The sequence below is a fragment of the Sander vitreus genome, chromosome 1 (assembly GCF_031162955.1).
Source record: "Sander vitreus isolate 19-12246 chromosome 1, sanVit1, whole genome shotgun sequence".
NCBI lineage: Eukaryota > Metazoa > Chordata > Actinopteri > Perciformes > Percidae > Sander > Sander vitreus.
Window position 1 is genome coordinate 37,591,900 of NC_135855.1, and position 21,676 is coordinate 37,613,575.

The 21,676-nt window shown below is 41.3% G+C and overlaps 1 protein-coding gene across 2 annotated transcripts in view; it reads right to left on the bottom strand.

Moving 5' to 3' along the window:
- Positions 1–12,545, bottom strand: part of adamtsl5 (ADAMTS like 5) — a 46,829-nt gene extending 34,284 nt beyond the window's left edge. Inside the window, exon 1 of one of the 2 annotated variants that reach the window (XM_078254517.1) lies at positions 11,767–12,545. In XM_078254517.1, coding sequence (XP_078110643.1) covers positions 11,767–11,786 — 20 coding nt within the window. In that variant the 5' untranslated portion in view covers positions 11,787–12,545. Of the gene's footprint in view, positions 1–393; positions 547–11,766 lie in introns of those variants that run through there. The other variant, XM_078254508.1, reaches the window with a different exon arrangement.
- Positions 12,546–21,676: the final 9,131 nt, after the last annotated feature.

Here is a 21,676-nt window from a genome sequence, read left to right on the forward strand (position 1 = left end):
CACTTCAAACAGCAGAGGTCTTTAGGTCATTGATAATATCCACAAATAAGCTGCCACACTACTGTGACCCCCTGTGGGGTCCGCAGCGCTGTGGAGGAAGGTCTGGCAATGCGAGTCTATCATGTGACTTTGCCGTATTTTCCTACAATATCATAGAAACCTGTTGATGAATGCGTTGGATAGCAGAATAAACCTCACATATGATCGGCTTCATTTTGAGACCAAAAGCAGCATATTTTTGTATATATCAAAACTGAGTCAAAGGCAATTATTTGCAACAGTAGTACCGACCAGTGAGACACGTCTGAGGTGCTACTAGATAAAACCTCCACGTAGCTTTGTGTTGAGTCTCTGTTGTGTTTGCTCTACCAGTTTTCCTCCTTCCTTCTTTACCTCCGGGGAAAAAACTGGCAACTGTGATTCTCCGTCTTCTCCTCTCTCTGATTCATCAAAGAACAAGTGCCTTTTCTGAGAAGTGCCGGTGATTCTTGGAAAGCCCCTCTTGTTGATTGCTTCCTGGCACCACTTTGCTGACAGCTGAAGTGTGTCAGACGTTTAAGGGTCTGTTTTGTGATGAAGCATGTCATTTTTATTAGCACACTCTTGAGGAAAAATATTGCATTTAAAAAAGTTACAGCAATCTTCTCTATTTCTAACCTTCTCTCCCACATCTCACGTAGCCCTCCTTCAGCTTCCAGTCCGTCTGTCATTTATCTCTCTGTCTGTTCCGTCTCTTTTAACTCTCCCTGGTCCATAAACACAAAGCTGCTCCAGAGCCTTTTGGATCAGTTCCAGGTCAGTAGTTGGCCTGTCCAATTAAACGATACACATCTCCCTCACACTTGGCTGAGCAGCCCTTCCCTTCAGCGACCTCGGCTCCCGTCCTGGCCTTACATGGGGAATTCATATCGGAGGAACAAGGAAGGTCGTGCTGACCGAAAGAGGTAATAGGTTCACAAATCATGTCTGATGTAAGAGGCCTTCTCGTTTTCATACAGACTTTATTTTACTTCCAGCATCTCAGCAGCAGGACTAAAGGGCCATTGTGTGTGCAAGTCCTACATCCTGACCCCTGAATATTTTCAAATGAAGATTATATTCAATGTATTAGGTGTATTTTTCACAACAATTAAAATCTTGCATAAGTCCTGTAATCAATCACAGGTCTGCATTCAGTTTTGTCAATGTTTAATTGTGTGGTCAACACACTTTACATCCAGATTGATTTGAGTAACTGTATAACCTTACAATGGTAACTGTGACCAAACAAAATGGAGACTTGCTGTTTAGTTTCAAAAGTCTGTTGATTCATTTTGTCATTGCACGGTAACAATAAATGGAAACCAACGGCCGCCTGGAATGACAGAAGAAAAGCAATACAGTTTCTAAAACACACCTGGATGGTTTGTAAAATGGTCAGTTGTGACGTCAAATATACCGAACATGATTTTGTTGAACATTTAGAAACTTTTACAGAAGATAAAAGCAAAACTGCTTTACAGGTTTCAGGATTTTATTATGAACATGGGTTTATTATTCGATTAATCGATCGACAGAAACATAATTGGCAACTATTTCCTTTATCGATTAATCGTTTCAGTCATTTTACAAGCAGATATAGTGAAACAATTCCAATATTCTGTGATTCCAGCCTCTAAAATGACAGGATTTACCATTTCTTTGGGTATTTGGACTTTTGGTCGAACCGAACAAGACATTTGAAGACGTCATGTTGTGATGGACATTTCTTAAGAAACAATTATAGATTATTTAAAAAGATTATCTGCACATTAATCGATAATTAAAATAATCAGTAGCTGCAGCCCTACAAATCCCTGTGCATAATAATAATAATAATAATAATAACTGTACACTACCTGTAGAGCACAAAACAACAGATATAAAGTTAGCGACTAGATGGTGAACGTAGTGGAGCATTTAGCAGCTAAAAAGCCAGATCTTTCCCTTCAGGAGTTGTTGGAGACCAAACCGGAGCTAAAGGGCGAGTGAAAATGGGACTTACCTTTTTTCAGGTAAACAAAAATCAGTTACAGCTGCTTCTTAAAAATGGATTGGACAACTTCTTTTTATTTTAAGGTCCATCCATTTTTACAGATGATACAGTTTGTTTTTGCATTCATGCACAAAGCTATAGATGCTCAGTGTGTTTTAAACATCAGCGATAATAAGCAGGGTTTACATTTCAGGGTTTCCTCCAGGAAAATTGTTCAGCCCGGTGGCAAGTGTCTTCTTTTGGACGAGGGCCAGGCTGGTGCCAATCACAGACTGATGGCAGCATTGATGTAGAGCCCAGTAGTTTCTGTGATAACAGAATCATGGAAGGAATTGCGAAATTGAGAATTTAAAAAGGCTATAAGACAGATTCCATAGGGCCGTACATTAAGTCAGTGCTAAAACTTACAAGAGATTTGAAAATATGACTAACGTTAGGTCTAAGTTTCCAACCGAGCCGCCCCACTGTAACTGTAGTTTTAAAAAAAATGTCTATCGATATCCAAAATCGCTATCACGATTCAAATTTGATTAATTGCACAGCCCTCAGGTTCTAGTGAATTTTTTTAATGATTTGTTGACGGTTGTCCAGTGACAATTCCAATATGCGTCCTTAATAATTGACAAAAAGAGAGAGAGAGGCAGCGTTACTTTGTGCAGTTCTACAATCAATGGCAGAAAGAAAGAAGAAATAAATAAGACTGACAATGAGACTGTTCTGCAGCGAAGTTCAGTTTCATTTCACATATGAATACTGTTGTAATCCACAAGTCATTTATCTCCCTTTCACTTGATCTTTGGCTTGATGTTTGTGAACATGAAAAGACAGTAGCTCTGGTCACTGACTGGTTGGCCCCCTCCCTACAGGAGCCCTTACAGAGGTGATCAGGGGTCAGTCCGCCTCCGCCTGCTCTCATTAAGACTAGAGCAGCACATTAGTGAATAGCTCCGGGGCAGGGGGAGGGAAATGGCTTTAATCAATACGAGACTAGTTGTTTATTTTTACTGACATTAGTCGCTCTCATGACCGAGGAAGAAGAAAAAAACACAGCAGCCCAGCCCGACTCAAACAACACTGAACTACTCTTATCATTAACCAAATACCAGAATGAGGCTGAAAGCATCAGGCCAGTTAGCTTTGATCTGAACATGGCTCTGAAACTGTGTTGGGTATTTTTTTGAAATATTCTCTGAAATTTAACAAACTAAAAGATTTACAGAGGATTCACTAACAAATTCACTGAATCAATTGTTCAGTAGCTTGAAGATATGGGAACCATAGGGTGAGGGTGGTGTTCTGTGGGATGGTTAGGGTCGCGGAGAGAGACAGGGTTCGGATACGTCCCCTGCATTTGGCCATACTTGTGAAAACACTATGCACTCAAAATAGCAAGTCCTCGCTGTCAGGCAGAAACATTCTCCATTGTTCGTCATTTCATTTTTTTTTCATTAATCAATGCTATTGGTCACCTTTTCCTGCGTGTCTGTGGGTTTCACAAATATTTAAACAGTGACGAGGCAATTTCATCTGTGTTGCCTACACCATGTTATCCTCCTGCTAGCATTAGCACCCAGGAGGCTGAAACCGGGCAAGTTTGAAACGTGCTTTTAGCCTCTTAACATGTTCAAAATGTCATTACAAGTGCCTACTAATGTGAAGTGATTCCTTCTGAGTGAACACAGTGAATCTGACTGCAGTAGATGTGAAAGAAATGCATACAATTTGTGCTAATTCAGCTCTGTTTAGTTCCGGTGTTGAGACGACAAGACGAGTGCTTAGGGACCGTCTACAAAGTACAACACCGAAAAGAGTATAGAGAAAAATATTTATTAATTTAATGATTAAATAAGGTAGTGTCTCCAAACGTACCTCAATTATAACTTGTCTCCTGCTAGTTGTACTACAGCACTTACTTTTAAAAAATAAGCATATGCCTATTTTTGAAAATATTTTTGTATCTCTTTTCGGTGTTGTAGTTTGTAAACGGTCCCTAAGCACTCGTCTTGCCGTCTCAACACTGGAACTAAATAGAGCTGAATTAGCACAACTTTTATGCATTTCTTTCACATCTACTGCAGTCAGATTAACTGTGTTCACTCGGAAGGAATCACTTCACATGGGTAGGCACTTGTAATGACATTTTGAACATGTTAAGAGGCTAAAAGCACGTTTCAAACTTGCCCGGTTTCAGCCTCTTATGTGCTAACGCTAGCAGGAGGATAACACGGTGTAGGCAGCACCGATTGTTTTCGTTTTTCTCGCTACTGACAGCACTCCAAATTTACAAACAACAGAGCTACGTGTTGAAATCGACCAGAATTCTCCTTTAACTGTAGAGTAACGGCGATTTGACACACACACACACACACACACACACACAGTATTTTTGGATGCAGATTTGGATATGGCTGAGAAACTCTGGTTGTCTTATGATGAAAGTCCCAGATGAAAACCACCACTAAAATCCCATCTCCTACTGACACTTGAACAAAGTGCGATCTGTCTACATTAGAGCTGGGCGATATGGAGAAAAATCAAATATCACGATATTCTTGCATTGCCAGACCTTCCTCCACAGCGCTGTGGAGGAGGGTCTGGCTAGTCCACAAAGCATTCTGGGATCAGAGAAAAACGTGCTCTGGTTTATTGGCATTTCTTTAAACCAATCACAATCGTCAATGGCGGCGCTAAGCTCCAGACGAAGCCACGGTGCCGCTGCAAAATAGTCCCAGGAAGGAACTTGTTTTGGTGGAACGTGTACGTTCAAAAGTTGTTTTAGTCGTTGAAGGATATATTTTTGTGAGAATAAGGTGAGAGGAGTTCATGAGCTGACCTTGCCATCTCTGTTTCTCTGGGTTATGAGAGGCCATCTGGTTTTTTAAAGTAATAAGATATTATAAAGGGAGTACGGGATATTGGCACCCAGGGAATGATTGGAAACTGAGAAAAAAGGTCTCCTCTGACCACGGCAAGCAGAGATAACAAGGAGCAGTGTTTCGCAAGCGGGGAAGTGTAGCGCAGGTTATGAAAATGTCCTTGGCTCTCACGCAACTCCCTAGAAGATTAAGACACAGGTATTCAGTAATATGAACATCGTAAAACATTTTGGAACCGATGTATACTTTTGGTAAACGGAATGCAACGTAGCAAATCCCAAACAATAACAGCTTGTCTCTTTTGACCTGGGAATGGGAGAAGCCAAGGTAACATTTTCATACATTGTGCTACATCGTAGGAGCCGGCTGGAGCCGAGAAGATCTGGACTGTATCCAAACTGATGACAGCACCACCAGAAGATGAGACAGAAATGGATAAAAAAGAAGGTTTTTAACTGGACGAGATCAGATACTGGGGAGGCTCTGTCAGTTTGTTAGCAGAGATAGACTTGTTTAATATCTGATCCGTGTACACGTACTTGTATTATTGCAATATCATTCTTCCCTAAAGTTTGGTATAATTTTAACTGAACGAATCCTGAGCATTATTTCTGATCTACCAGTCAACAAACACAAGACATTTGAGGGTGTAAGGTATAGTGATCTAAGTGGAGTCAGATTATTCTGGCCTTTTTGGCCAGACCGGTCATTGGTCAGTCAATTCTCAAATTTATACTACATCGTGCAACAGAAAACTCAGATTGGACAGATAGTCTAGCTAGCTGTCTGGATTTACCCTGCAGAGATCTGAGGAGCAGTTAACCATAGTCCTCATAAGTCCACCGGAGTTTAAATTCCAACACAAAAAAGCGGAAGGCAACGGATATCCGGCCGAAAAGAGCGTGATTCGGCTGAATTTCCGGCGGCACATGAACAATCCTTGAAGTAGAACGTCGTGGATATAGATTATTCTTGACCAAATACATCAATGTCGATATTGCGACGATATTGTAGGATTGACAACTGGTGCGTTAACAAAATATTTTCACAATGAGATTTTTGATAAATAATCATCAGTAATGTGGATACAATGAATAAGTGGCTAAAGGCAAATAATAGAACAGCTAGTAAGTCTGGTTAAGTTCAGAAAAGTACATCACTTCGCCGTAATGCAGCCTTTAAAACCAGGAGAAGACAACAACACTTATCCCTTATTATGATACGATATTCAAAATCTAAGACGATATCTAGTCTCATATATCCATATAACATCCTTATATTGCCCAGCCTTAGACCACATAAAGACAGTAAGACAGGCAACAGAGTCTCCACCCAGCCTCCGTAGCAGACATTAAGAGGCTCTCCAGATAATTCCTCTGTAATGACTGAACACACCCTGACAGACAGGTAGCTCTCACATTCCCACCCTGAACAAATAAACAACGGCTCCATGCTGTAATCATGCAATTACATTGAGGCAATTACGGTGCACTGATTAGGAGTGCATTGCAGTTGAGAATGTGTCCTTTGACCTGGTACGAGTCACATCAACACAGGAGAAACTTGACTGGAGATCTCTGCTCCTTCACTTTCTTTGTGTGGGATCTTAGGCCAAGTGTTTCTGTATGGCGACCCCCCTGCCCTTTTACAATTGTCTGCACACCCACCAAGTTTGAAAAAGCAATACGTCTTCCAACCAGGGGCGGGTCTTAACCTTTGACCCGCCTGGAGACTTAGCTGTTACCCACCCAGCATTTTGGGTTGCGCCTGGTGGAGGGTCCGATGGTTATATGGAGCACGCTGGTGAATGGATTGACACAACCCTTAACAGATGTTCAGTGTGAAGGCTCTGTGGTCAGTAGTGACTATGAATGAGGCAGGCAACAATCGAACGCTCAGTGGCCTCGGTCAGCACGCATTGACAAATCGAGCCACTTTGAACACGAGTGGGGGGGGGGATCTTTGTGTCTGAGCAGCTGCTTTACTTGAAGACTCAAAACATTTGAGCAAAAAGGAAATCAAATGCCATTGTATATTTGGACAAAACACCCACAGACTGTTGTGGTAAATGGCTAAGAGACACTGGTATCGTGTTGTTGGTTTTGTTGTTGCCAAAATGTCTAGAGACTCAGCCTCTTGCTCAACTATGGTCCCTTCACTTCGCTTCCCAGCACTTAACTCACTCCTTCCATGACAGGGAGAACAAACTTGGTACACCGTCATACCTCAGGGATTATGAGATTATCTTTTCACAGCCACTTTGACTGAAGCAGAGCCTCTCAGGTCATCTACAGTCATGGTAGCAACATGGGAAACATGCAGAGATGCACGCAAGTAATATTGTGACAAAGATAACAGACAAAACGTGATAAATAAATGTTAAAAGGCAGACATGATTGAGGCATCTTCTACCAGACACGTGTCAACAGTGACGTCTGTATGGAAATCTGAAAAAAAAAAAAGACTTCTTGTCAAGCTTTACACAATACACCTTACACTTCAATTTTAAATTGAAATACTGGACTTGAAGCTGCAAATGTGCCCGCAGGACTGGGAGGTTCTGAGGTTTCTGTCTCCATCAGTTCCATAATTACAGCTAAGAAATACTAATGGTCCGGTGGCAAAGTCCCAGATCTGGATCACCACCAAAACCTAATCAATTGTTCCTTGGTGCAAAGCCAACGTGTCCATCACATTTCACAGAAATTCTTTCACAGGGTTTTAAAACATCTTGCTGACAGACACTGAAACACTGTGTAAAAACACAACCCCTACTCCTGCTCTGAAGCAAACCTTTTAAACAGCACAGGCTCTTCAACAGGTCCGTGCAGAGACACAAACACAGAGCAGTAAACTCTTATCTGACTGAACCTTGAAACTGTCTGACTTCTTCATTTTCTCTGACAGAGTACAGAGGTCGGCGTATACAAGCCAATCAAGTTCCGAACCTGAGCAGCAGGAAGTGAGCAGCAGGATGTTGACATGATGACATGAGGGGGATTCTTCCAACTGTTCTTCAGAATAAATAACTTAAGCAAACTGAGATGCAACTGTGGTTTTCATGTGTTAACCTTCTGTTAGTTTGAAAGTTGTGGAATTGCAGGTTTTGTACGATAACGGTTTGTGTCTTTTTCAAAGCATTCACAACATTTTGACTCGTTATAGCAACGCAGAGGTGTTACTAATGACACGCACAATACCAGGACCATGAAACAGAAGCAGCTAAATGGAATTCAGCTATCATAAATTGTATTATTTACACCTGTGGTATTTTCTACTGGGACATATCAATATGAAAAAGACCTATTGAGAAAACGGGTGTGCTACTGATTCCAGTCCCTCTTGTTCTTCCCATTCATTGTCTATTTCAAAATCAATCAATTCATTTTCTATCCTGGAAGTTTGTGTGGTGTTATTAAGACATCTGTGATGGGGTTACTTACTGGCATCTTTCCATTGAATATACACCCAGACAAAAGGTATAGAACAGAACTATTGTGTAGAAAACCTTGATGATGGGGCAGTACTCCATCCAGGCATTTTAAAGTACTATTTGTGCATATATACTTTTTTATAACTGTAACTACCATAACTACAATGATGTACAGAAAAGTGATAAAACTTTACAAACTGTACCTATACACAATGATTTAAACAACAGCAATGACATTAGCGTAATGCCGCATTTTTGCTTTCTTTTAGACAAGGCTAGTGGCTGACAGTTGGAGCACTTGGACATAAAAACTCTACAGGTTGAATCATCAGTAAAAACGATGAGATCAGTTTAACAAGACAAAGGTACAAACCGGCTGATATAAAACCGTAAGAAGTTTTTTAAAGAATGTTAAACATGACTCCCACGGTGCATTTCAGTAACAAACGATCAAAGACCTTTGAAGTCTGTAACATGTACCAATAACAGCAAGCAGAAGCTAAAACTCACACTTAGTTGAAACCTAATAAATCATTCGGCTGTTTAAATCAGATCACCTTCAAATTCCGGCTGAATTTTGGATGAATTCAGAAAATTCGGTGCAATGATTTCTTTCCAGATAAAACAAGGTAGCATTGTGGCTGGGTTGGCTCAGTGGGTAAAGCAGGTGCACATATACTTAGAGGTTTATGTCTCGACGCAGAGGTCCAGGGTTCAAATCCAACCTGTGATGATTTTCTGCATGTCATCCCCCTCTCTCTCACCTAGCTGTCCTGTCAAAAATGAAAGGCAAAAAGTAATCTTAAAGTGCCCATATTATGAAAAAAACACTTTTTCTGGGATTTGAGGTGTTCTTTTGTGTCTCTGGTGCTTCCACATGCATACAAACTTTGAAAAAAATCCATCCATGCTGTTTTGAGTGAGATACGGTTTCTGAATGTGTCCTGCCTTCAGTCTCCGGGTGAGCTGTTCAAAATCGGCACGGCTTGTGACGTCACAAGCCGAAACAAGCTGCCTAACCGCAACAGTTAGCTCGTAGCGTTAGCATTAGCGTTAGCATTAGCGTTAGCATGCTAACGCTAGCATGCTACCTCGTTCTCAATAGCAAAGCACTGCAACAACACACACAAGTTCACCATAATCTACAAAAGAACTACTTACATGTGCGCCCACATTTAGAAGTCTCCCAGCTAATCCTGCCTTGTAACTGACCGAAGTTGGAGAAACAGCCTTTCTTTTACTGTCTATGGAGCTAGCTAGCTGACATGATCTACATCTGAGCTACTGCATGTGCAAGTGCAATCAAAGATAGTACAGAAGAAGAAGAAGAAAAGAGGTCTCACTCTGTAGCTAAAACAGAGACCAGGTGAAAAGAGGATCTGCAGCAGTGAGATAGAGCTGTGCAGTACAACAAAAATATGGTGTTTTTTTGAAAATTAAACCATGTAAACCTATTCTGGTACAACCTTAAAATACAATTATGAACCTGAAAATGAGCATAATATGGGCACTTTAAAAAAAACAAAAACAAGGACGCATTTTGAATTCACCACAGCTGTGATTTGTCCCTGTGACTGGCTTCTTAACCATAGCAAATAAGGCTCATGGGAATTGTAGTATTTAGAACCTCTGTACCTGGGGCGAATGCTTTTGTTTTTTCGAACTTTGACCACATTTCTTTGTGTTGGAATTCTAAACTCTGGGTGATTTCTGAGGACTATGGTTAACTGCTCCTCAGATCTCTGCAGGGTAAATCCAGACTATCTGTCCAATCGGAGTTTTCTCTCTCACGACTATTTTACAGCGGCTCCGTGCGGAGCTTAGCGCTGCCCAAGACGATTGTAATTGGTTCAAAGAAATGCCAATAAACCAGAGCACGTTTTTCTCCCATCCCAGAATGCTGTGTGGACTAGCCAGACCCTCCTCCGCTCCGCAGCGTGTGGATGGTCTGGCAATGCGAGACTAACTACTCTGTAGCTGCGGGTGCATCTGGGGCCCATTACAGTGAGAGCCTCTTACATCTATAAAAAAAAAAGAGTTTTTCAGTACAAAAATGTAGCTCGCAGTGTGTTAAATAAAGATGATAACAGCAGAAAGTTTCGATAACTTTTTGGCTTATAGAAAATTATAAAATAGACAATTAGTTAACAGAGAGTCACAGTTTTTTGAAATACTGATGTCCTTCACATCCACGGGGGAAAAAAAGCATTTAAATTCCTCCCCCCAGGAGAGAGTGACATCAGAGCATGTAACACCAAATCAGAGTCCTCGTTTTGAAGCTATATGCTCAGTGTTCCATGGTAAGCCGATTAAATCTGTTCATGGGGCTGATGGGCTCCTTCCCAAACAAACATTCCTCCAAAGAGTTATCAGAGAGACAGAAAATGTGCCCTAAGCCGAATCTTTCTCCTTCTGCAGACAGCGGTCCATCTGACAGACAGACCACACATTTGTCCTGACACCTTACAGCAAATGCAGCCCATAAAAGGGAAAAGGGCTTTTCTGCAGAGTGTAGAAATGTCAGCATGTATTGTTTCCACCGAGGAGAGTAATCCAGAGGAACCAGGAGGGAAGACATGGTCAAGGTAAATTTGTGATATTAAGAGACAGATTTAGAAGAATCAAGACTTCATTTGCGAGCAGAGAATCAGGCCCTTGGCAGGCCCCCGTGTTTGTGTTCTCCGTTGCAGGGATGGGGAGTAGATCAAAAATGAGCAGGCTATTTATAGCCGGTGACATTTAAAAGATAAAGGTAGTGAAGCAGGATGGGTGGAATGTAGAGCCAGGAGCTGCAATATCACAGATACTATATGGCAGGAGGATTACCTCACCCGCTGGCAGGAAGTAGCTTCCAGCAGAATGGATATGACTTCTGCCCCCAGAGAAAACATTCACACACCACAGGCGACTACAGGATTGTCCAAACTGCTTCAAGTCAAGTTTCTTTCATGCAAAAGTCAACTAATACATGACATGTTGCAAATATGTAAAAAAAACAAAAAAAACAAAGAACTCACAAAATAATGTTTTAAACCAGCATTCTTTCCTGCAGTTCTTGTGATAAAGTGAACCACAAAACAAACAGCTTCCAACTGGGGGGGGGGGAAACCTCAACTGTTCTTGGAATGTATCACCTCCCATCCTTCACTATACTGCAAAACAAATGTTCAAGGCTTTGCAGCTGCTTGCAAGCAAAATAAGTCAGTGTAAATATTTAAAGTCACCACGTATTTCCAGCTTGAAATTCAACTCAATCACAGTACAAACAGTCGCAAAAAAAAATAGAAAAACAGTACAAAAAATAGAAAAGCTCAACCTGTCTTTGGAATTCATCCCCTCCCATCAAAGCTGAACACTTGTTATAAATCATCCTAATTCAGTTCTCATGTGGTCCTTTCTGCAGGCAGCAACACTTCACCAGAGACACGTCTTCACAGTCTTACCTCGTCAGTAGTGAGGACATGGTAGATCCTTGTGGATTGGATTCGGGTTATTCGTTGTCAGGTGCAGTTTTGGTCCCGCATCATGGTGTGAAACGTCGCGGCTCAGATGCGCAGTGCATCCCAGCTGCAGGCTCCGAGACACGGATTCCAGACGCAACCCCATCCATATCCAACTCTCTGCTGGGGTTCAATCCTTCAATTCTTCTTTTTTTTTTTTTTTTTAAAGGGGAAACTTTTAAGGAACTTTGTTTTTCTCTTTCTCTCAGCTGCAGAGCTCGTCTATCCAAACAGCTGTTACTCAGTTCCCAAAACACATCACATCAGTTTGAGTGGTCTTTCGGGACACGCGTAAAAGTTTGGTAAAAAAGGCGCATCTTCTGCTGAAGGTTCAGGTGCAGAAAAAAAGTTAAGCCTTCACGTTCCCTTTTTCTGTTCCTTCTTTACATTAAAACACAATAGCTGTGATTTACATTATTCCATATACTTTTGTTTTTGTCCTTAAAGTGTATGAAACAGTCTTATCGCCCCCAGGCAGGTGATCTCACTTGTGCCCAGTCCTGCACGGTTAGAGCACTCCTGGCTCAGCTCCAGTAGTTGTTTCTTCTCTTTATGGCCTTCCTGTCAGTCCGAACAGGTCCAACGTACGGAAGAAAAGCCCGATAAAGAGCGCAGAGAGCCACCGGCAGCACTCCACTATAGTCCACCGTCCCTGGCTGCTGTGTGAACTCTGTGCTCTCTCTCTCTCTCTCTCTCTCTCTCTCTCTCTCTCTCTCTCTCTCTCTCTCTCTCTCTCTCTCTCTCTCTACCTGAGCGTTGCATTCCTGCGGTGAACACGCCTCTCTCGTCCAATCACAGCCCAGCAGCTCCTCTGAAGTCAGAGGTGACATAAGTTTCCTACAGAAACCATGAAGGTGAAGAGAAGAGGAGCTGTGGGATAAAAACCGTAATTCTAGTAAATGATAGCCTACCGAAATGAAACAATGGTCCAGTGCAAGTAGGCAAACTCTGTACTCTGGGAAGGAACAGTTTAGATTTTAAGATTTAATCAATGTATTGATTTAGGTGAAAATGTGTTTTTAAGTTGTGAGGTTTTCAGAAGAATAAGAAGAAGAACAAGAGAAAGTCAGCTGAGAGTCAACTGAGAGTTCACATTAAAGGGCCATTGTACTGAGGAAGGGCTAATAGTCCAGTCATTTTATGAAAAAAAGGTAGGACAAATTGCAACAGAAGCAAACTCAACTGATTTTGTATCCTCAATATGTCCTGAGTAAGGAAAAAAACAAAGCCCCGAAGAATCCCATTAGGGGAAAGTTTGGGAAAAGACCCAAATATAGCCTATTGATACGCCTATTCATTCTTTTTCTCACGTGAATAGGGTAAACATTTTAACCTTTAGATATCACCATGAACATGACTGAGTTGATTACTTACATCAAGACAAACAAAAAATGTATTACAAGTTTTTTGAAATTGTTTGTTGACATGGGCAAACGGTGCATAATCTAATTACGGATGTGCTAATTTGCACAACAGATCTAAACATTGGGTATAGCCAGGTAAAAATGTCTTGTTGAATCTTGTTGACATATAACAGTAACAGACTTAATGTTAAGGTCTGAACGGAACCCATTCGGTTGAGTTTGCTTCTGTTGCTATTTGTCCTAGGTTGACCCCCATTTTGGCTTAAAATGACTGGACTATAAGGGCTTGGACGCATGTTGAATGAACGAGTGAATCAACCTTCATCACATCGACTGTCATTTTTAAGAGAACTTTAAGTATTTCTCTGACACCTTCTAAGGAACAAGGTATTTTTATACAAATGTACCCAAAGACCAAAAGTAAATGAAACATGGATTAACCCATTAATAGTATAAATATCCCTCAATATTAGGCATTGGAGATTCTTAAAAATAAAAAAAATAAAAAAACTTAAAATACATATTGAGGATTGTTTTGTGCTTCCAAGTAAGTAAAAGGATTGCATCACAGGATTATTATTATAGGGTGAAGTTTATAGGCACTTATCATACTAATGGTATTTTATATTTTAGTTTCATTGACTGTCACTGTAGTTTCCAAACTATTATATATCTTATGTACTTTTACGTTGCTTGTCTTTGAGCGTAACTTCACAGTTTCACTGACCTCAGGCGTCCCTGCCTTACTCACTCTTTCCTCATTCGTCTTCTCTCCCCACATCCCGTCAACCTCTCCTCACCTTCCTCTGCTCTGTGACGCCACCGTTTCACCAGGGGACTGCTCTAGGGAGAAACACCTCATCTACATGTCCGTACACCTTTGTGTGTTACTCACGCCATACCAGCTTGCGCTTTTCACAGGGATGTCTTAAAATCCCCTCTCTCTTTTGTAAGTGAACTAAGTGAAACTGTATCCCTCAGGCATCTCATTTGTCTCTTACTGAGCTTTCCATTTAAAGGACCACATAACATCCTCTTTTTAACAGGTTTTGTTTTACAGTTGGAGCACATCTCGTGATGTATGAGGCAGTAACAGGCAGGTCTTCTCCAGTTTCCTACACGGCTTGTGCCGCAGGACAAATGGGATGACTTAGCAACCATATGGCCTCTCTTTGAACTCGGAGCTCCGTCTCCACCTCGGTGTGTCACAGTCCCTTTAAGCTCAGCCAAGGCGGAGATAATTCATCTGAGCTTTGCCACAATTTCAACACACAACCTTGAACTATCATCTGGAGCCATACAGACATAACAGAGGAAACAGAGCAGCAGGGACGTTAAAGCAGTCTTATCTGTCTCCCTGTCAGGATCTGTTACTACTTGTTAGCTGCTTTTTTGACCACACAGGGTCATGTAGCCATAAACATTATACCATATCACCACCACTTACCAACACAGGATGTAATGTTGGAGTCATTTGAAGCCCATTACAGATGCCAAAGGATTGATTTACTAACCAACAAATGTTGACTTGCAGACAACATGAGCCTGCAGTGCCATAAATCTACATCACACAGGCAGCAGCACTCAGCAGAGCGGCTACAGAGAGCAGGTCTGTCACTCAGGGTGTCCTGTCGTCTGGTCTGTCTAACAACAAATATGTTGGGTTAATCATCATGGAATAAAGACAACTACAATATGTATCTCAAGGAGAAATATAGTTGCTTGACATAAAGTAAAAATGTTCATATCAAACCATATCTTCAACAAATAAAGGTGGCAATATTCTATATTTTTTATTGTTGTCAATCCCATAAATAGAAAAAAACAAGATGTTTTTACAATTTCCCAGGCCTATCTGTGGCACTCAGCAACAAGCCCATTAGTTCACACTGATGACATGAATCTAGCACAAATATAAAGTTTCATTTCAAAATAAAAAGACTCAGTAATTTCCCAAAACAGCTGGTCAGACTCAAACTGGAGGAAATTGAATAGTGCATTTGAATTGGGGACTATTTTCAGTGGCGAATTAATCCACATTTGGTATTCTAATGAGTATTTGTGGTAGCAGGACGGTGTATGGGGATTAAGTCAAAAACTTACTTTTTACTTAAATTTATGCAAAACATCCATCCATCCATCCATCCATCTTCATCCGCTTATCCAGGGTCGGGTCGCGGGGGTAGCAGCTCCAGCAGGGGACCCCAAACTTCCCTTTCCCGGGCCACATTAACCAGCTCCGACTGGGGGATCCCGAGGCGTTCCCAGGCCAGGTTAGAGATATAATCCCTCCACCTAGTCCTGGGTCTCCCCCGGGGCCTCCTCCCAGCTGGACGTGCCTGGAACACCTCCCTAGGGAGGCGCCCAGGGGGCATCCTTACCAGATGCCCGAACCACCTCAACTGGCTCCTTTCGATGCAAAACAATTTGTATGATATCCTACGAAATTAATGCACACGTTTAGCCAACAAAAGGTCACTTTTAAAAGGGCTACCGGTCACTGTGAGGTGACGGTCGTGACAGCGGTCTTGACAGTTAAGTTCAGGCACCAAAACGACTAGTTAGGATCAGAAAAACTGTTTGGTTTGGGTTAAAACACCGGTCCCCTATAAGTAGCACTACCTGGACACAAACATCCGTTTCCCCGGCGAAAGTCTTGAGTTTTCTCCTTAACTTCTTCCGGGACACGAGCGCGCTCCTCTGTTTAAAAGTCCTGTGTTTTGGGACCTATCTACCACTCCGACCTCCTAGCTATGCACATTTCCGCAGACTTAAGCAACAATTTCTTAGTTGCGTTGGAGTTCACCATGAAAGGGCCAAAATGGCATCCGGACAGTAAACATATACATGGATTGTCAGTTTATACATTTAATAGAATTGTTTGCGTCAGCAGTGAGTGGCTCCTCTGTACCTGCGAATATATAATGATTAGTGAAGTGCTCCGAGGTCTCTGAGCTTGTCTCGGCTTGTGGAGCCATTTTCCTCTGCCCTCTCTATAGTTTTAACTCTACTGAGCACGTTTCACTGTTTAGTGCTTCCTGTGGTTGAGAAATAGATAGCCAAGTGTTTACAGTAATCATCACATTCATGCACGTATATGCTCTGAGTGTGTGTGTGATTTTGGCAGCCTACAGTGTGCTGCTCTGTCATAAGAGGCCGAAGGAGCTGAAGAGGCACTTTACCACTCCTCAAAGAAATGATTGAGGAGGTGTGTGAGTGTGGGGGGTAGGGGGGGTGGTAGAGTAAAGTTGCCGTTCTACACCCCCTGTCCCCCACCTCCCTCTCCATCAGGTTTTTACTGAGCTTGGCAGCCTGCCAGTATGAATGGCGGAACTTGATGGGTGGACTGGGTTTCACTCAGCAGCACTGATGAAAGGCAAGACGGTGGTGGTGTGAAACATCATGTACATTACATGCAGCCCGAACACAGCTGCAGCCAGAAGGTTATTGATGTGGGTTGTTGCTGTGTGGTGAAAACTTTTACTTAAATCTTGAAATGATGTTGTTGTAACTGGAGAGTTAAATTGTGTATCCATTAGCAGAGCAGCTCAGAAACATTAGAATGTATTTCAATTTTTGAAGAGCTTCCAATTTTGCACAACATAAACATAACTAAATATGGCAACACCCAAAGTGGTAATGTTGAAATCTTGGCGACAAGCTATATCAATTCCCTTCAAAATTTCTACCATTTTCTTCCTGTCGTTTGTTCAGAGCAGCGTTGCCAACTCATTTCCAATGAAAGTAGCTAGCGCTAACCTCAAAAGTTATGTCAATCATTTGCATTAATTGGTGACGTTATCCCGCTTTCATTTGCTTAAAGCTTAGTGGTTGTGTTGGTCGCAGCGAGGGAGAGAATAGACAATTTGAATGTCATGAGAGCTATGGCGTTTAATACTCAAGCCTGAATTCCACCAGACGCAAATGCGGCACATTCCGGCTGCGTCTTGGTTTTATTCTGTCGTTTTGTTCCGTCTATCGACCATACAACACCAGGAGCGTCTTGTCTATTTGTGCTTCTAAGTAGTTCAACATTGTTAAATGGTTTCTTCCATTAAGTCCACTTATGAAAGCGACACGGATCAAAGATTTGTGGCTGTGTTTTAGTTGTTAAAATAGTGTAGTTATGTTCTATCACTCTGGAGTCTGCACAGAAAATTGACGTTTACTTTAACGTAGACTCACTGTATTCCAGACACTTTTGACACAGTAAGCACAGTAAAAGTCCCATAAGTTATCAATGCGTGAAAAGCTAAGCCTGATTGGTTTACCTGTCTCTGGCGGCACACATACTAAAGTTTGATTGACACATTTTGGGCAAATCATTCAGAAGAAATCTGGGGAAAAAAACTGTCAGTAGACACGGATGACTGGGAATTTCACGTTGGACAAAATGCCTCTGTAAATGTGTGTATCCCTTCAAAAAGTCAAAATATGTGCAAAACCTAACTCAAACTCCTAAATATTCTATGAGGCCTTAAGAACGTTTCTGTCATTTTGATGCTGGGTTATCATGCTTTGAACCAGTACTTTGCGATCTTAAAAGATACAGTAGGTCAGACTTATAAAACTACCTTTCTATCATATTTGCTGAAACTGACCCTATGTTCCAGTAGAACTACATGAAGCAGGTCATTTAAAAAGAAATCTGTCTCCTCTGGCTCCACCTACAGCCTGTAGTGTGATTTGCAAAAATCCACCGCTCCCTGTTCAGATGCACTAATCAGGGCCAGGGGGGGGTGTTTAACTGCGTGTCAATCACTGCTCATGCACACACATTCATTCTCCCTTGTGGTTGGAGGGGCTTAGGAGACCGTTTTGGGCTTTAGCTGAAAGGGGGGAGGGACTGAGAAGTTGTTGATGTTCAAATATTTTGGCTAAGTCCTGGATCTTCACAATCCTACCTACAGCACCTTTAAGTAAGACATTACATTAGTGGGACCTAGAGAGCTTGTTATTGGTTCAAATGTATCAATGCAGACAAAGAACAACAAATCAAACATTTTCTTACCACGATAGTGTGTTGTTTGGTTTTCAAATGGATTTAAAATTCTGCTGGTCCTCATTCCGAGCCCTTAATGTAATAATGATATGGTCTGCTTCAGACTACTTTTCACTCCGCACCAGCTGTCACTGGTTTACACTAATGAGCTCTTTAAGAGTAGAGTGAGACATGTGGTGGTCAATGAGTTTATGTAGAGAAATACTCGCCATTCTGTTGGAAACATAAAGACACAGTCCACCTTGACCACCAGTTAACCCTTGTGTTGTCTTCCAGTCGACCATGAAGTTGTTGTCCTTCCGGGTCAAAATGAAAAGTGAAAATGAACTTTTTTTTGGCGCATTTTCTGATGTTTTAGTCGCATTTTGTTCACGCTTTCGGCGCTTTTTTAATAGATTTTTTCAACGCTTTTCTTCATTCCTGGTCAATACACCTAATTTATATAACATTATACCAGAAATTATGAATTATTTATGACTAAAAGTTAAGAACAGAGGATGTTGAGTGGATATCAGACAGGTATCTGTCAAAGATTAGTCAGGACACTGTTTTGAAGTGCTACAAAATTGAATAAAACACTCAAAATGCAATTAAAGTAATCATTAACTTTACCTACGACATACATTGATGCATCACTGTTATTTTTGGTCAATTTGGTTCAAAGAAACACATATTTCTGATATAAAAAAAAAAACTTTGGAACACAAGGGTTAAAACAGTATAATGACAGAGAGGTGATTGTTTTTTCGAATAAACCTCCCGCAACATTTCTCATTTAACTCCAGTTGTTTGACTCATTTTCAATCATAATGTCTTCCCAACTTACACAGCAGTAATGTGGAGTAAGAAACGTTTTTCTGCATCACATAGAAAGCCAAGAGAAGAATTATGAAGAATTGCAAAGAACATCAGTATAAACAGTAACAAATCGACAGTGTAGTGTGCATGTTGTTATGTTCTGAGGTGCTGGCCAGAGTTAGTTTAGTACAGTATAAAGTCACTGTTGACATTGTTTAAATAATCTTTCATCTGTTTGACTTAAAGTCGTACGTATACGTACAGATTTACTGTTATGTTGTAATCTGTATGTAGTAGCTGTACACACACACCACATGGTGAAAGCAGGTCAGTTTATACTATGTTCAGTAAAGATGGAGTCCAGCAACTCCTAAAGCTTTAATCTATCGGTGCATTCACGTGCTCCTCGGATGGTCCCATTTCCCAAGTTGGGAAGTCGTTTTTCCCAACTTCGGTATGTTCCAACCCAGTCTCACGCGTGTTCATTAGTTTGAAGTCGTAATGTAGAAACAACATGGACGCTACAAAGAAGATGGTATGTATTTTGTGTATTTCTTAGGAGAAGCCCCCTTGAGATGTACCATCTCAGAGTGTCCCAGACGTGGTACTGCACCAGTACATTGCCTAAAACCACTATAATATTGCTTTACCTGACTTGTTATCAGGGTTAATGCTAATAAATATACTTTTCAAGAAAGACAAACTTGGTTTTTGATTGCAGTGAGAGAAATATGGGTAACACTTTACTTGAAGGTATCTACATAAGAGTGACATGACACTGTCATGACACAGTCATGACACATGAACCCTAACTCTAACTCTAACCCTAACTTGTCATGACAAAAACCGAATGACACTAAAAGAAGCATTATATCATAACCGTTTGGGACTTGTTTATGTTTATGACAGTGTCATGTCACTCTTATGTAGATACCTTCAAGTAAAGTGTAACCGAAATATGCTCTCAAACCTTTTATTTTGCTTGTATTATAAAGAAACAAAAATAACTCCCTAATAGCAACTGATGGTTACAATTTACATGTGAGAATTTTTTTTTATATGCAATACGCGGGTTAAAGAAAAGTTTCTTACCATCAACCCAACATTTACTTTCGTGCACCATGTTTTTTTTTGGTGTAATATGAGGACAACTTGGCAAGTCATGTACCAAAATATTCGCCGACTGTCTGAGTTGTGGTTCCGACTTGCAGGGGGGGCAATTTTTCCCAGGCAGGAAGACATTTTTTTCATTTATTCTGACACCACATGAATGCAGCATATGACTATGATCAATTTATGTCTCTTTGGTGCATGTTAACTGTATAAATATTTCATTTTTTATATTTTTAAGTATTTTGTTTTCAATTCACAGGTATCCTATGATTTCATCGCTGTTGCAGATCTGAAAGCAGATGAAAACATGCATCTCATACATACATTTCATTTTATTCCAGACATGAAGATACAAGAAAAAGAAATGTATGAAATACACAATGAGAATTCTCTGATTGTCTACACGTGCAACAACATGGCACCATCCCAGCATGCATCATGGGTGGAGGTACAGTATAGTATATGTGCCCGCTGGCTGACATGACATGCTCTTATGTTTTGAGAGCCTGAAGTAGACCATGCGGGCACTTTCTGCTTTCATCTCAAGCTGTCGTCCGTCACCTGGGCAACACATTGCCGTATACATTTATGTGATGTTATGACACGTTTTGGATGTGGCGCTGGCTTAATGGCTGGAGCAGAATCACGTAAAGAAAAGGCACTCTTGCAGAGGCTGGGAAGGTTTGATGTACAGTATGTATGAACAAAGAGAACAACAGCTTTGATTTACAGTGGGCAGGAAGGTATGAGAGAATTACACAGTGTCTAACACTCAGGTTAGAAAGCCTCCAAAAACAACGCTGCTTCCCAGAGTGTACAGTCAAGCAGTCGAGTCATGAAGTATGTCTTGTCCAAACTCATTATTAAGAGCTATTCATTACATGCAACCACCATGGTCATTTCACCAACCGCTTTCCCATAGGAGAAAATAACAAACGCAAGAAGCCACTTAAAGCCTCTAGTAAATACCATCCACTACATTTACTGTGCTGTTTGAATACTGTATAACAGGCTGAACATCTGCAGCAAGAGTTTATGTACAGAAAGCAAACAGCCACATGCTGCTCTCAACTGGCTGGACGAGTAAATCAGTACACTTTCTGCAACAAGATGTCAACACCAGAGTGTGCAGAGTTACAGGATGTGATGAACATATTCTGCCATAGGCGTAATTTACAGGGGGAGGATGGGGGGTTGTACGCAGAAAGTACAACACCCCCCCCCCCCAATAATCAAAACTGCCCAGTGCGAGTCATGTGGGTACGGTGAACAAGATGGCGGCTGATTAGGGATCCTCCGCTCTCCGACGGGTAAATTTAGGATAATACCAAAGTATAGGCTCAAGTTATATTAAAATACTACCCACGACAACAGAGTTGAAAGCGACAGTGACTGCTATGCAAGAGAGTCTGGCGGATGTAGAAACGAGCATTGAGCGCCTAGAGGAGACCTCAGAGCAGCTACATACTGATGGAGACAAGAGAAATAAGCTAATGGATGCAATGTGGGACCGCATTCAAGCCCTGGAAAATCACAGCAAAAGAAACAACGTGAGGCTCATAGGCCTGAAAGAGAC